The 14,826-nt window shown below is 34.5% G+C and overlaps 1 protein-coding gene across 3 annotated transcripts in view; it reads left to right on the top strand.

Moving 5' to 3' along the window:
• The window catches only part of GLS (glutaminase), a 67,861-nt gene that overhangs the window by 14,906 nt on the left and 38,129 nt on the right, over nt 1–14,826 (top strand). For all 3 annotated transcript variants that reach the window (XM_074829596.1, XM_074829598.1, XM_074829597.1), the window contains exons 4-7: nt 885–1,014; nt 1,724–1,803; nt 3,415–3,578; nt 10,322–10,380. In XM_074829596.1, coding sequence (XP_074685697.1) covers nt 885–1,014; nt 1,724–1,803; nt 3,415–3,578; nt 10,322–10,380 — 433 coding nt within the window. The remainder of the gene's footprint in view (nt 1–884; nt 1,015–1,723; nt 1,804–3,414; nt 3,579–10,321; nt 10,381–14,826) is intronic.

The raw sequence follows: 14,826 nt of genomic DNA, 5'->3' as shown, positions 1-14,826 counted from the left end.
TCTTCCTTGTACTGGGATAGGGCAAAGTCATATTTCAACTGAAGTGATAATGGCTCCCAATTCCCACCCCTACTCCTGCTCACCCCCACCCACAGATACACCACTCAGCAGCATGTCTCAGCTTGTGTTTTGATGCTTCCCTTGTTCTGTTTCTCCTAGATAAGTCCTTTCCTTTTTAAACCTCATCAGTTTTTTAAATGTACCAGATGGGCCGATGTTCAGAAGGTGTGAATGATAATGTAACTGTGTTCTGGGTTAAGGCAGCAAACATTCCTTAAGTGGAGCTAGAGGCTTGCAGTACTGCTCACTGCTAATTTTTGCTTAGCTTAGAAGATGTTATCAAGTACTTCCACAGGGTTTTGTTCTTATTAGACTGGAAACTCATTCCAGTTTGGTCTGTTGGTAGCGTTCTTGCTCAGTTCATGGTGAAACCAGTTGGAAGTGAGAGAAACCAATCCTGAACCTCAGAAGTCCAATTAACTTTGAAATTATCACTTTGGACAAGGGCTGAGTTAGATGACCTTCACACGTCTTGATCCTAAGAAATGCGTGGCATAGGTCCCTTTTGCAAACTTAGATGCTACTTGAAGGCAATTGGTAGTACCCTGAAGTACAGCCTCACAGTTGAAACTTTAAAGAAGAGCTTTAAGTAAAAAGACATAAAAACTAATGCAATGAAACAATAATTTTTAAAAAATTATTTACAGTAAAATAAAACTTACAAAGCAGAAAATTAAAAAGACTTTCTAATAAAGACCTCTTCTTGTAAGCATATAACTTCAAGGGACTGACAGTCCTTATTTAAATAGCATGTAATTGCTACTTAAGTATGCTTTTTGACAGTACTGTGTCAAAATACTAATAACCTTTTTAATTTTTTGCAGGTGTGTACAAAGTAATATTGTGTTGCTTACTCAAGCTTTCAGGAGGAAGTTTGTCATTCCAGATTTTATGTCATTTACTTCACATATCGATGAGTTATATGAAAGTGCTAAAAAACAATCTGGAGGAAAGGTAATCTGTTTGTAAATTCAACTTCAAACTTCTGTAGATTTCTTGATACTAACCAAATAATATTCTTTGTTAAGTAGACAGGTTTTTTTCTTGGTATTTTTAGCGAAATGTTAAACCGATAACTTGATAAAATAGCTTTGGAAGTTCAGTTACATCTGCAACTTGTAAACTGTGTTAGAAATACAGCTTACCTTTAACAGTCTTTTACAGTTTTGAGGTTAGAATGAGAAAATACTGTTGTTCTTTCTTTTTTTTATGTAAACTATAAAACTGCTACATAATTTGTCAGATTAAACAGTCTATAAAAGTTATGCTACTCTACAAAACTGGCTGGGTTGTGTGACAAATATTAGTAATTAAAGTTTATTCAAGTGCTTATTTTCAGTAAACTAAGTGAAAAACTCTGAACTTTGTTACAAGCTAAAATTTTATATGATATGAAAATGCTGAACATACCCTAACACAGAAGAGAGATTCCTCTTACAATGTGCTGAAGTTTGTACTTTGAAAAAATGTTTTATTTGATAATGATCTAATAAATATAATAATTTGTAATGAAGTTTTAGATATACTAGGTGATTATTAGTGGAATAATTCAGTTGTACCTTATGTATCCTTTCCACTGATATTTATTATAATTAATGTATATTAGCACATAGTTAAATATTTTGGATGTTGTAATGTCTTTTTTTATTTCACATTGTGATAGGTTGCTGACTATATTCCACAACTGGCCAAGTTCAGCCCTGATTTGTGGGGTGTGTCACTTTGCACAGTGGATGGACAGAGGTATATTCTAACTCCTAGATTTTGCTATTTCAGTTACTTAAACTATCACATACAGCACTTCATGACATCTCATGGTTTAATAAAGAAAAAGCTTTATTGAAGTTGTTTAAGAATTAAAATCTGCTTGGTCATCTTTCTTAATTTTTTTTTACTTTAAAAGTTAGTTCCTTTTCTGCATTTTAATATTCTTAATTGTGGCATTATTATATGATCCCTGTATGTTGCTGAAAAAATTCAGATCCATATTCTTCAAAAAGAAAACGAAGATGTGGAAACTGGACAGAATTTAGCATGATTTTGCTTTTCAGGTTTATTAAATTTTCTCCTGTAAAGGTGTATGTAGGTCTTAGATATAGCTAGAGTGATCTTATTTTTTTCTTTATGAGTAACTCAATGTGGCAGAGACTGTTATGAGTGTAAATGTAAAGGAGTATCTTACACCATCTAGCTGAGAAGGAAGGTAAATTATTCTGTGTCTACCTTTGACTAGACGATGTGAGATACTCATCAGCTTGCATATGTCTGCTGGCCTGCAGTTTGGTACGGTCATCCTGCATATTCTGAGTACCATAATTTTTAGGTGTTGAGTATGTCGTGGGTGAATGGGGAGAGAGAGTATCAGACTTGCTTATGGTGGCTGTGGATTGGGGTTCATTTTAATGTGATCTGTTATGATCCGTATGTTTGTTTCTTATTAGCCATATGCCCTATAATCTCTAGGGGAAGAGCTGTACAAATGAGCTGACGTATTTTTCAGCTCCCTGCTTAAGATTCTGAAGTATAAGCTATTCATAGTAAAACAGCTTTAAAAGTAAAAATGTTCTCCCTTTTGAATATTTTAATTGGCGTTTTGCTTTGTTTTGGATATTATAACATGTACTAATGAAAAATTTCATAATCCTAATTTGTGTAATGTTTAATGTTATGTAATGTTACTTTTTATAATGCCAAAATGGTTTTATGAGTTTCTCTGAAACCTTCTCACATTTTCTGCAAAGAGAAGAAACAAATATACTTCTGATTTTGCCATCAGTCAAGTGATTGCCTGGGGCCTTTTGCTCTAGATGGGGCATATGCTGCTTGTATGAGTCATTCTTCAATGCAGTGAGACTTAAATGTTGAACTTTCCAAAAAATAACATTTAATTGTAATAAAACACCTATGCCATTACCTAAGGGGGTGTAAATACAGCTATTTAATTATTGCCCTTGAGTTCCAAAACTGAACTGGATCTCATCTTTGTTTATATAGACATAAATATGTATAGTGGCTATATTCAGGTCAGCTGTACCTGAGTAGGGTAAGTGTGACACTAGAGGTCTGAGGTGATTTTTTTGCTCTGGTGCAAACCTACTTCTGAACTTGCTTTTGTTTTGTTACATCTGCAGTAATCACCAGCAGCTGACTTTGTTATGCGTAGCTTACGGAGGCGATTGTTAAAACCCTTAAATTTTTCTGTTATGTTCTTTAAAATGGGACTTAGTAACAATATGCTTTCATTTTTTTGGGTGTTTGGGGTTAATAGTCCTAGTATGTTGAAGCATTTAACATGCTACTTGTCATAGCTGGCAAACAGGAAATTTCAAACCTCTTCATCTGTGTTTTTCCCAGGCATTCTGTTGGTGATACCAAAGTTCCATTTTGTCTTCAGTCCTGTGTAAAGCCTTTGAAATATGCTATTGCTGTTAATGATCTTGGCACAGAGTATGTGCACAGATATGTTGGTAAAGAGCCTAGTGGATTAAGATTCAACAAACTGTTCCTGAATGAAGATGGTAAGAGATCTATAATACTTAATAATGCAGTACTGAATTTTAGAAAACAAGCTACACAGTTTTTTCAGTCTTTTCATTTTACTGTATCCTCTTATGTCTTATTATTAGTCAGTGTCCCAAAATATTTTGCCATCAGCAAGGTAGGCTTATCCTTTGTCACCCACTTTTGCCTAATTTAGAATGCTAGTAAAAGATGCTTTTTATTACTTGGATTCTATTTGCTAGTTATCCAGCTTTAGGAAAAACCAAAGAATTTTGATAATGCAGGTATTTGAAATGTATATTTATTTAGTTGAGTTGGTAGCTAGTGTTCCTTAATCATGCCTTCTGTAAAATGATGGTGAAGGAATCAAAGAAGTTAAATTGATTTTAAGAAGGATGTATATCACTTCCTTTCTCAGCCCTCTGAGAAGCACTGGCTAGTTTCCAGAAGGTGAAATTGAACACATCTTCCCACAGATTATTCTAAACTGAATTTGGCTACTGACTCAAAACAGTGTTGTCCAGTTTTTTGTTTGTTTTTTTTTTCCTGTGGCAGGGGTGTTTTAGCAAGAATTTATCATACAGTACTTATGTAGATTATTTCTTTTTCGTGTTATATTAATTCTCAAGCATGAAAATGTTATTTTTAAAAACATTATGGCAAAAATCTGAGAAGGATGACTCATGTAGCCTTAGAGGAAATACTGGATGTTATCTCTGAAACACAACTGTTTCTTTTAGCGGATCTTTCTCGGTAAGAGAACAGACGATGTTTCTGTTGCCATGGTATTGCAATTAATATTTAATTAACAGCATAAGGCTTGGATGATATTTTTGTCAAGGACTGTATTGAATTCTGACTTAAATATATTATTAATATATTAATGATACATAATTATATTTAGTATATACCTTAAAATAGTTTTCCAAACTTACAAATAAAATAGTTGTTGACAATTTATTTCTTCTTTTTTAGTTTGTTAGTAAGTGGTAATGTAATACAAACATGCATATATATTGCCAAGAGGGAGTTAAGCATTTTGTCAAGCTTTGCTGTCTTGTCTTTCCAAATACAATGTCGTACATTGTGAAGAAGACTGCCTTTCATGTCTTAACCTTTCATATAAACAAAGTTCTGATGATGCTGAAAATTGCCCATTTTCTCCTTTGGATCAATATAGGTGTTCTGTTTTTTTTTTAATGAAATGACAGAAAGTATAGTAATTATTTTCTTTCTTTTATGGATACTTTTAAAATTGACCTGTGAGAGAAGATGAATTGTTAGACGGTGGTCTTTATACTGTTAGACTTTAGGAGTGTTTATAAGACTGTTAACGCAATCAGAGAATTGGGATTATTGAAAGTTTGCCCGGTGTGCATGAAATTAATAGAGAAGACTGATTCACATGATTGAAATTAATGCTTAATACTTAAATGTGCTTGTGTGGCTGATATAACTGACTTGAGAAAAAAGTGTTAGAACTAACCTGAACATCCTCTTATCTATACAGTCCTTAAATGAAAGACTGAAACAGAAGGCGGGAGTCTAATAAATAGGAACATTTCAGTTACAGGGAGAGAAAAGGAAGCTGAGTTTCTGTGAGTGAAGGAGGAGGAGGGAAGAAGGGATTACACTTGTAGATTTAAACTGATGTATGAAGTTTGGCTATGCAGAGTATTTGGCAGTTTGAACATGCATAACTACTTTGAAGATCAGAATTAAAAAATAAAAACATATATATTAATCTACTTGCTTTCTAATCTGATATAATCGAATTTCATTTTTGTAATAAGGATTTTATGAAGTGATATGCAGGTATTTGAAAACTGGTTAGACATGTATCTGAAGCCATTTTTTTTATGCTTACTACATGAAAGATTCCTAAACCAGGATGTTCTTCCATTTCTTTGTTTAGTAGCATTGAGATTCAAGCAGAAAAGAATGGAGAATATTACAAGACAATTTAAAATCATAACTAAAAATGCCAATTTATAAGTAAAAAGGTGTTACAAAGAATCATTTACGTTTTGAGTAAGTTCTGTGCTGTGCAATGGAAATTTGGAAGCTTGCAGCCTTGTGAATATTCAATTTAAAAACTTTTTATCAAAGGGCACATTTGGCCCATCAAACAATTCAGATTTCTGGAGGATTAAAGCAATTCCCATGTAAATTAAAAACAGATTATTCTAGTTGATTGAAGTAGATCAGGTATTTTACATAGTAAAATGTGTCTGAAATAGGCATCATCAAGAATAATTTTCGTGGTTATGGTCATCGAGCAGTCTGCAGGTTTTTTCATACCTATTGAGTTCATGATGCAACATGTCTGACAATACCTGTATATATGTACAGTTAGTATCTGTTATCCATACATGCGACCTTCTCTTGATGATAATTATTTGTAGAATTAGTCCAGTAATGACATTGTTTGTGGAAGTTAGTCCAGTAATAAATGTTGCATTATAATTGAATGAAGGGTTGCCAGAAAATTGTTTATTCTGCTGAAGGGATTTGTTAAGCAAAGATGGAATTCTTTCTTTAAGCTTTTGTATTGGACAAACACATTTTGATGTCATTTCAGATAGGACTTGCCATGATGAACTGTTCTGTGTATTAAAATATCTGTATTGTGTATGTGTGGCAACCTCTGCTTTCTGTTCTCAAAGACTGTGAGCCAGTTGTACAACAGAGGCCTAAGGCCAATGATGGACAGAAAAATGTCAGAAGAACTGGCAGAGAAAAAGCACTGCAATTTGAGCATATTGGGGGAAAGGTCCAGTTCATGTATGGCATAATTGCATGTCAGATTGCTAGAGCAATCATGCTAATTGTCAAGCAGTTTTGAGGTAGTAAAAAAACACATAGGTTTTACCATTCAATAGTGATGTCCGGTGGAGAGATTTTTAGGTAACTAAATAAATTATATTTTCTTCTTTTCTGAATTTAGATATACCTGTTAATATATTGCAGTTCTCTATGTAAAAGGCTGTTCTAGACAAATATCTCATTCCCATAGGAAAAAAGAGCACTGTATCAGTGAGGAATATATTTACTATTCAGAGGCTGTAGGTGGGTTGTTTATGCAAGAGACAAATTGTTGAATTGGAGCTAGACTTAATCAGGGCACCCCAGTTAAAGTCGAAGGGTTATTATGACTTGTGCTTTTCATTAAGAATAAAAACATGAATTTACTCTTAAGTGTACTGAGATGATACAGCAATATGAGAGACTTGCAGAGAAGCTGCATAAAAGCAGCTGTTTTCAGTCTGAGCAGATCATTGCATTTGCTGTTTGATTATATAGAGTGTATGTGTTTGTTTTTAGTGACGTGTGTCACTTAGCTTTGCAGACTTCTTTCTAAAGAATAATAGATGGATTTGTTCACCTCTTTGGCCAAACTGTTGTAATTACAGTATCAATATTCATTCCTTGTTGTTGTACAATGTGGAATCCCCTTGCTGATGGCACCTACTGTGAGGTAAATCAGTAGTTGCTGCACTTCAGAAAGAGACCTATGTGTGACTTTCCTTAAAAATTAATGTAGCATCAGATCCTGTATGTCCTTAAGAGGTGGAAAAATACCTGGGAATGAAAGTATTATTGGCGAGAGTGGAAGACATCTCTTCCTTAAAATTAGCAGGAATCTTTCAGAATGTAAGATTTTATTTAGGCATCCTGGCCCTTAAAAAAGGCCAGTATATCTTAAGTCTGTGAAGAGGTGCTTCACTGTAGAATACAATAGAATATTTCAGTTTGTAGGGACCTGTAACAATCATCTGGTCTAACTGCCTGACCACTTCAGGGCTGAGCAGAAGTTAAAGCATGTTATTATGGGCATTGTCCAGATGCCTCTTAAACACTGACAGGCTTGGGGCATCGACCACCTCTCCAGGAAGCCTGTAGCTATTGTGGCCGGATAGAAGGGTTATCTGTAATTACTGATATCTATGTATGAGAAGTATTTGGATAGTATTATCTAGTGCTATGCAGATAATAGTGAAAATTGCTTTCTTGGGACCTGGCTACCCTGACAGGGTTTATTCTGCTTACAAGAAGCAGCAGTGGATTAATGGAAGGCATCCTGCTCAACTCTGTGATGTGCTGGTTTTAGGCAGCAGTCAGAGAGACCCTCAGAGAAGAACTTTTGTTAGCATGTGGTAAGCCAGACTGGATTACCTCCCCTTAGCTGTTAAGGCTCCCACAATGATTGTTCATTGCTGATTCTTCAAGGGGCGAACAAAACACAACGTAATTTCAGAAGCACATTCAGAAAAGTCCATGCTTCATTTCACCAGAAGGTTCTTGCCATTCTTCATGTGAGGGCAGCACATGGAGATGTGCTGGTTGTAAAGTGGCCAGAAGTGGTACATGTAGTTAGAGGTGTTAAGCAGGGAGAGACAGGAATCTTCAGAGTAGAGGAAAAGGTAACCAACAATGCGTTGTGACATTGAAGGTAAGTGGTGACATCTTCAAGGAAATGAGGCGCAGTAGAATTTCTGAGGGTATATACTGTGTGTCAGCTTACCACATTGATAACCTCTTGAGTTGAATGCGAAGTAAATATTACACATCCTTTTCATTCAAATACACATGTGATGTGGGGTTTGGGAATTATTTTTATTGCTTTATACTGTGTGGCAGATTGAAACCATAGAGATGTGCAGAAGAATCAAGAGCAAAACATTTACAAAAATATGTTTAGAATGGGCTGTATGTGATTAAGTTGTTAACATGTTTATTGACTGGAATGATACTTGATGTTGATGAGAGAAAGCTGTGAAAAAGAGAAGCGTAGCTAGAGCAAGAAATGAGGGCGTCAGTGTGTTCTGATCATGCATGAGGCCAATGTTGCGTTGGACTACGTGTCAGAACTTGGGGTCCTCAGTTCAAGGAGAAGATTGAAAAACTGGAGATGGCTCCAGTGGAGGGCTGCCAAAGTGCTGTGGGGTCCAGGACACATAAATCCCAAGGAGCTGTTGAAAGGGGGAGGTTAGGGGCTCTTCCAGGAGCCATGTAGAACCCTTGAAGAGCAATTGCAAAGACGAAGATTTGTGTAACTCTTCTTGGTGGTGGCAGATGATGTAACAAGGGCCAGTGACCCCACACTGTGCCTTGGGAGGTGCAGGTTGGATGTTAGGGTAAACTTGTCCTCTAGGAGGAACGGGATTGCTAGAGGGGTAGAGGATTTGCCATGTTTGGAGGTTTTTAAAACTCAGCTAGATAAAGCATGACTGACCTGAGTGGGAGGGTGGAGGAGATGACCTACAGTTGTCCCTTCTGACCAGCAGTCTGTGATGCTGTTATGGTCCCTAAGGGGAGACAGAGTTAGGAAGCTACGGAAATGCTACATTTTTCCTACTCAGTCTGGTTTTAATCAAAAGTCAAATATCTGACCCAAATTACTTGTGTTGACACATGAGTAGAACCGGATGTTCAGTATAGGTGGATCTTAAGTACAATCAGATGAAATCAGAACAATTGGTGAGTCTGTTTCAGAGAGATAAGGAATGGCGCCAAAAACTTTAAAAATAGTATATAAGCATTAAGTTTGTGTTTTAGGGGAACGTCACTGTTTTGGACAGAAGGTATTGGTCTTACGTTTTCACCAATAGAATAACTTGGGTTTTAAAAGAATTCCTTTTAATATTGACTTTCTGCAAAATACTAAAAGGAATTTGAGATGATTAGTTTTTGGAGATTATCTGATAGTCATAGATGGCTAAGTGCCATTGACCATGACCAGTGTAATTTTCATGGGAAAAAATGTGTGTATACTGTGAATATCAAACTACTCTCCAAAAAGCAATCATCTTGATTTCCTTTTAGTGTGCATGTGTGTGTATTATATGTAAAAATAGTGAACATTGTTTTTTAAATTTAGTATTTTTTCAAATTTGGCGATAAAATAACAGCAAATAAAAAGAAGAATTAAAACCTGTCACAATATTTGTGTACATCCTAGTTAAAAGGTACAGCAAAAATGTTAGTTAAAAGAAAAAGAAGATAACTGTAGGCGGTGTATGTTGATGAATGAAAACTTGTTGAGGAAAGCTTTTTTGGAAAAAGATGTAAAAAAAGTCATTCATTCACATGAGCAGCTAAGAATGACTGGGAATGCAAAAATACTGTTAATAGGAAGATTAGTGATAAAAAGAAAAACTTAAGTGTAGCAGGTATATGTAAGTTAATTTTAAAGTAAGTTAAATTCTAGTGAGGACTAGTAAATTGTTATTTGTATTTGAGAAGCTGCCAATAGAAACCTCTGACTCTTAAAAAGAATGAGGATTTTGTATTAATGTACAGCAATAAGGAAATTCAAGAACTGGAATTATTTTTCTTTTTTTTCCTTTTTTTTTTAAAAGGACCTGTTTCAAGACTTTTAAAATAACTGAGACTTGGTAGTTTGGAGGAGAAATTGGAAAGCCCTTTAGGGGTTGTTTCAAATGTTGAATTGATCAAATCAGAACAGTGGAGAGGATTCAAAATTTTCAAGAAAAGAAATGATGCCAAACCAGTTAATTTACTGGACTGCTAAGTAGCATTAGGCTGAGTGTGTTCTAAGACGTAAAATACTTTGTTCCGAATTACAAAACATTGTGTATAATGTTGGATTACACTATTTTTAATTTAGAATTATATTCCATAATTGTAGCTTTAAGTCATACATTAATACTACCATTTTTCACTTAAACACCTGACTGGTTTTGTTTGACAAATGTGTCTTGGGATATACTTGTAATTGAAAACTTTTATTTCACAGACAGGCCTCATAACCCTATGGTGAATGCTGGAGCAATTGTGATCACATCTTTAATCAAGGTAAAAAATTAATTTTTAGTTTCTCTCTGCGTATTTTAACAGAATGTAGAAAAAGTATCTTGTACAGATTATGAACTGTTTCCATTTTCTGTGTGCAATATCTTACGTCAGTTTACTCATTAGCAGGTAGAGAAGCTCTGATGTTTTGGAAATAGTAACGCTTTGCAGTATTAGACCAGCAGTTTTTAAAAAGTAACAGTGTAGATGAAAGACTCTTTTTACTTAGCATTTTTAGTTTTGTTTCCTCCTTTAACTGCACAACACTTGATATTCTCTTGAGAGAATTGCTTCATACTTTTTTAATGCTAAGAGTATGTCCTCAGGAATATACTTTATAGCACTCAGAAATATGTTCCTGAATGTGTAATGCTCTTATATAGCATAAAGTTAGAAGAGTATTTCTTGCTGTGCAGAAGAAATAGAAGATCCTATAATTTGTACAGGAGCAACGCAGCTATATTTGCACGTTAGTCTTAATACTGAATTTTTCCGTTGTTAACCTTCTGTACAAGTGAATTGTGTTTAACTTCTATGTTACATAGTTTCTGTTGAGATGTTAAATGTGCTTTCTTAAATAAGTGTGTTTGGAAACATTTACCCATATTTTCCTGAGTAGACCATAGCTGAATAATAACATCTTTAGCCCATAGTCTGGAGACTTTTGGAAAGCTGTAGTTTATTTTTCCTTAGAATAGCTGTATATATCTCTTGAAGTTGTAAATTACATAAATTCCATGTAATGCTAATGTTTGCCAGATACTTTACTTGTATTTTCTGCCTTTTTTGGTAGCCACTGGTACAAAAAACTATTTTTTTTTTTTCCTAAGGGTACCTGTTTAGAACTGTGGGGAACATGTCAGTCCCCTGGAGTTTTGAAGTAGAAAACTTAATACTGTTACTTCAGAGGTTTAAAAATCTTATTTACAGCCTTTTTCTTGGTTATGTTTCAAAGTCCCTTAGCTACAGTGTGTTTCCTACCTCCTATTTCCAAATTGTTGATTTTAAAATTACTTAGATCATGATTTTCTGTTATTTTATATTTAAAGAAGGTGTAAGAACTCCTGCTTAAAGACATTTATCTTTAATAGCTGTAGGTGAAAGAAAATGGCCTTAAGTATGACAGGTAAATTTATTCACATTTAATATTTTTTAAAGGTTGACTGAGCATTGAAATTCACTTGGATAATAGTGAATTTTAAAATCTGACTTAACACATTTGTCTGAAATGTCAAAATGTTAGTCCTACTACAACATGCCCTACTGATCATAAGGCAAAACACAAGCCTGTGCCTCTTGCAGAAGGCACATAGTTCTTGATAAATGGTGTACATCTGAATAGATAACATGGATTTGTTTACTGCATGCATTGTGATATTTGTTAGAAGGTTGGGGGATTGTTTTTGCTGGGTGGTTTGTTTTTTTTCTGTAATGTTCTTATGAAGAGTATTGCATTGCACTAATGTTTTTGCATGTGGTAACTGCACGTCTAATGGACGCATATCTTGCTTATCACACTCCATTATTTGTTTTCAGTGTGATTAAAATGTAGTTTATTTTATGTACTACTTCCACTAAGATACCATTTATCATTTGAGTAACTAACCAAACTAAACATATTCTGAAGAAAGTTACATAGAGGGTCACAGGTACAAAGTTACTTAATAGCTGTATTTTTGGTGAAATAACTTCTTTACAATCTGCAACTTAACAATATTTCTACTAACTATTCAGTGATTTAAGTAATTTACATTTATATTTGATCTAATCTAAGACTTTTTTTCTGGAAAAGGTGGCTTGATTAACCCATGTTTTGCCCTCAGTTCCTCTGCATTCATACTGTTTATTTAAGGTGTTACTTTCGTATCTTGAAGACTGTGTATGGGTCCTAGAGTCCAAGAAAGTTAAGGGATTATTAAACATGGTCCAATTCACCATGTATGACATTTATCTAATGATAGCATGTTGATAGCTATGGAGAGATTGTTGCTGTATTTCAGTGTTAGGAATGCTTTTACCTCCTTTGATACTCATTTTATCTCATTCTGAGAAATTGATGTTAAATAATCTTTCAAAATTTGCATATATTGTACTGAATTTAGGATCTGTTAGTATGCATGATCTTGCACACTACTGCCCTTAGAATCTGACACAAATTATGATTACTTGTGGACAAGTGATGATGCTTGGAGTAATCTTTTTGTCAGAATATGTAATATGTTAACATTTCAGGGGAAAAAAGGGTTCTTAGGATCACATACCCGGTTCTGACTGCCTTAAGAATTTGATATACGCACCTCGGAACAGAGCATAGACCTAAGCTGTAATGTTATGTTTAGTCCTTGCTATTCATATTAATAAATAATAAAGCATATGTGCATGTTAAGTAGTATGTTTGGCTTACTTAGGCATGATTATATCATACTTTTACCTGCTTAAATGATTCTCTTTACTGTTATGTGTTTGGAACTACGATGTGTTTACATTTTGGTGCCTTAACTCACGGCTCTGTTCTAACTGTACTTGCATTACACTCCACAGACTGTTCCAGCATTTAAAGCATGTATCTACAATAAAAATGCTTTAGCAAAAGGACATCCTGTGGGCCAGTTTTAATGAACTAAAATTTTCAAAAAACCCTAAGGACCTTTTCCCTTGTTTGTAATTGTACTGCCATTTGCCTTTATTACTAGTTACATAAATTACATAGTTATAACAATTTTCAAATAATTGTTATCAAAAGATTGTAGTGGCAATTACAGGAATTTGTGGGAAAGCGATATCAGATAAAATGATAAATTCTTCCATGTCTTCAAGGAAATACAGGTTCTTAAAAGAAGATTCAGCTCCTGTACAGATTTAGTACAGTTCAGTGCTCTCTAACTGCACAGCTTTCTGTACATTAGATTGACTGGGAAAAGTCTTTGTTGCCGGTAGCATGGATAGATTTTAATGCTTTCATCTGTTGTTTCTTCTTAAACCTTAAACTCAGTTCTCAAAGTGTGTCAACTCCAGCAATATCAGTGGTTGTATCAGCAATTGCCCACTTCCACGTATCTTTACTGACTAGGGAGGGTAGCGTGTTAGGGGTGCAAATGAGATGAAGAAAGGTTCAGAATGAAATGTATAGAAGGTGGCAGATGGCTGTGGAAGGAATCACCAGAAGACAGGGGATTAATCTTAAGAAATTTTTATTGTATGCTTCAAGATTCCATCTGTAGATAAAAGCTTTCCTAGTATAATAGCAAAGGTTTGGGCAAATAGAGCGTATGTATATCCTCTTAAGTGCTGACAGCCGCGTGCAGCATCTTACACAGGCAGTGACAATAGACCTGAAGGCTCAGTGAAGGGAGCTATTCTATGGCCATAAATTAACGTGGGAAGTGTTTAGACATGTTGGGGAGCATAGCAGTGCTTATAGTTCTTGCAAAAAATTTGGTGTACAAGAAAATGAAAACGCTGATTTTACTGACACTGAAAAAACTTAATTCAGTGGAAGTTTTTTGTATAAAACATAAAGAGGTGTATCTGATATACTTACAAGCTTTCTAAATATGCTGATAAGTCATAAAATAAATGAGGCAAAGAGCGGTGGAAAGACGCAGTTATACGGTTACAATCTAATACTCGAGGGGTGGGAAAATGCATGGTTTATTGGATTTATTCGACAATATAGTTAACAATGAATAGTATAAATTTAGCTTAATTGCTCTGTGCTACCTATTCCAGTTATCCTTCCTGATAGACTAATGTGTAAATGTACATACATACCACTTTAAAACATGTGTTGGTGTTGTGATCTTCTCTGCAAGATACTTGTCTTTATTTTGGTAAAATTTCCTCTCTTCCTGGGTTTCTTGTAGTAATTTTCTTGTAGTAACTAATTTTGGATGGAATGTACGTTGATGTTATTCTGCACTTGCTTTTTATTATAACTCAAATGTATTGGGTGCTATTTGACATGGAATATGTTGTAGTGATATTTGAAATGACATGTATTCAGTGGTCACACATGCAAATATTTAATACCTGAAGGACACAAAAATAATTCTTACATGTATTTGAAATAGTAATTGGTCTTAGTGGGTCAAATACTGTCTGTGACAGTGTGCTCTCAAGTATTTCAGAGCTGAAAATGGCACGCTAAGCAGTCAAGACACCAGTTCTCACAGAACAGGCCCAGATTAACAAATAAAATTAAAAACTTGTGTAAGTACAGAAAACTAAAATAAAGACATTAATAGTTAATGTAAAATGCACAAATGTAAAAAAATGTTTTCTTGCACTCTGACGTAGTGTTATCATTTTTTTTTTCCCTGGATGTTTTCATCACAGTATAGTGTTAGGTTATAAATCTGGATTAAAAAAATTCCAGAAATTATTTTAAAAAGAATCTTCTATTATTAGAAAATTATAAACTTCTCATGATCCAGATGTTTTCATTAGCTT

The sequence above is a fragment of the Strix aluco genome, chromosome 6, assembly GCF_031877795.1.
Source record: "Strix aluco isolate bStrAlu1 chromosome 6, bStrAlu1.hap1, whole genome shotgun sequence".
NCBI classification, from domain to species: domain Eukaryota; kingdom Metazoa; phylum Chordata; class Aves; order Strigiformes; family Strigidae; genus Strix; species Strix aluco.
This window is presented reverse-complemented; position numbering and strand designations above follow the sequence as displayed.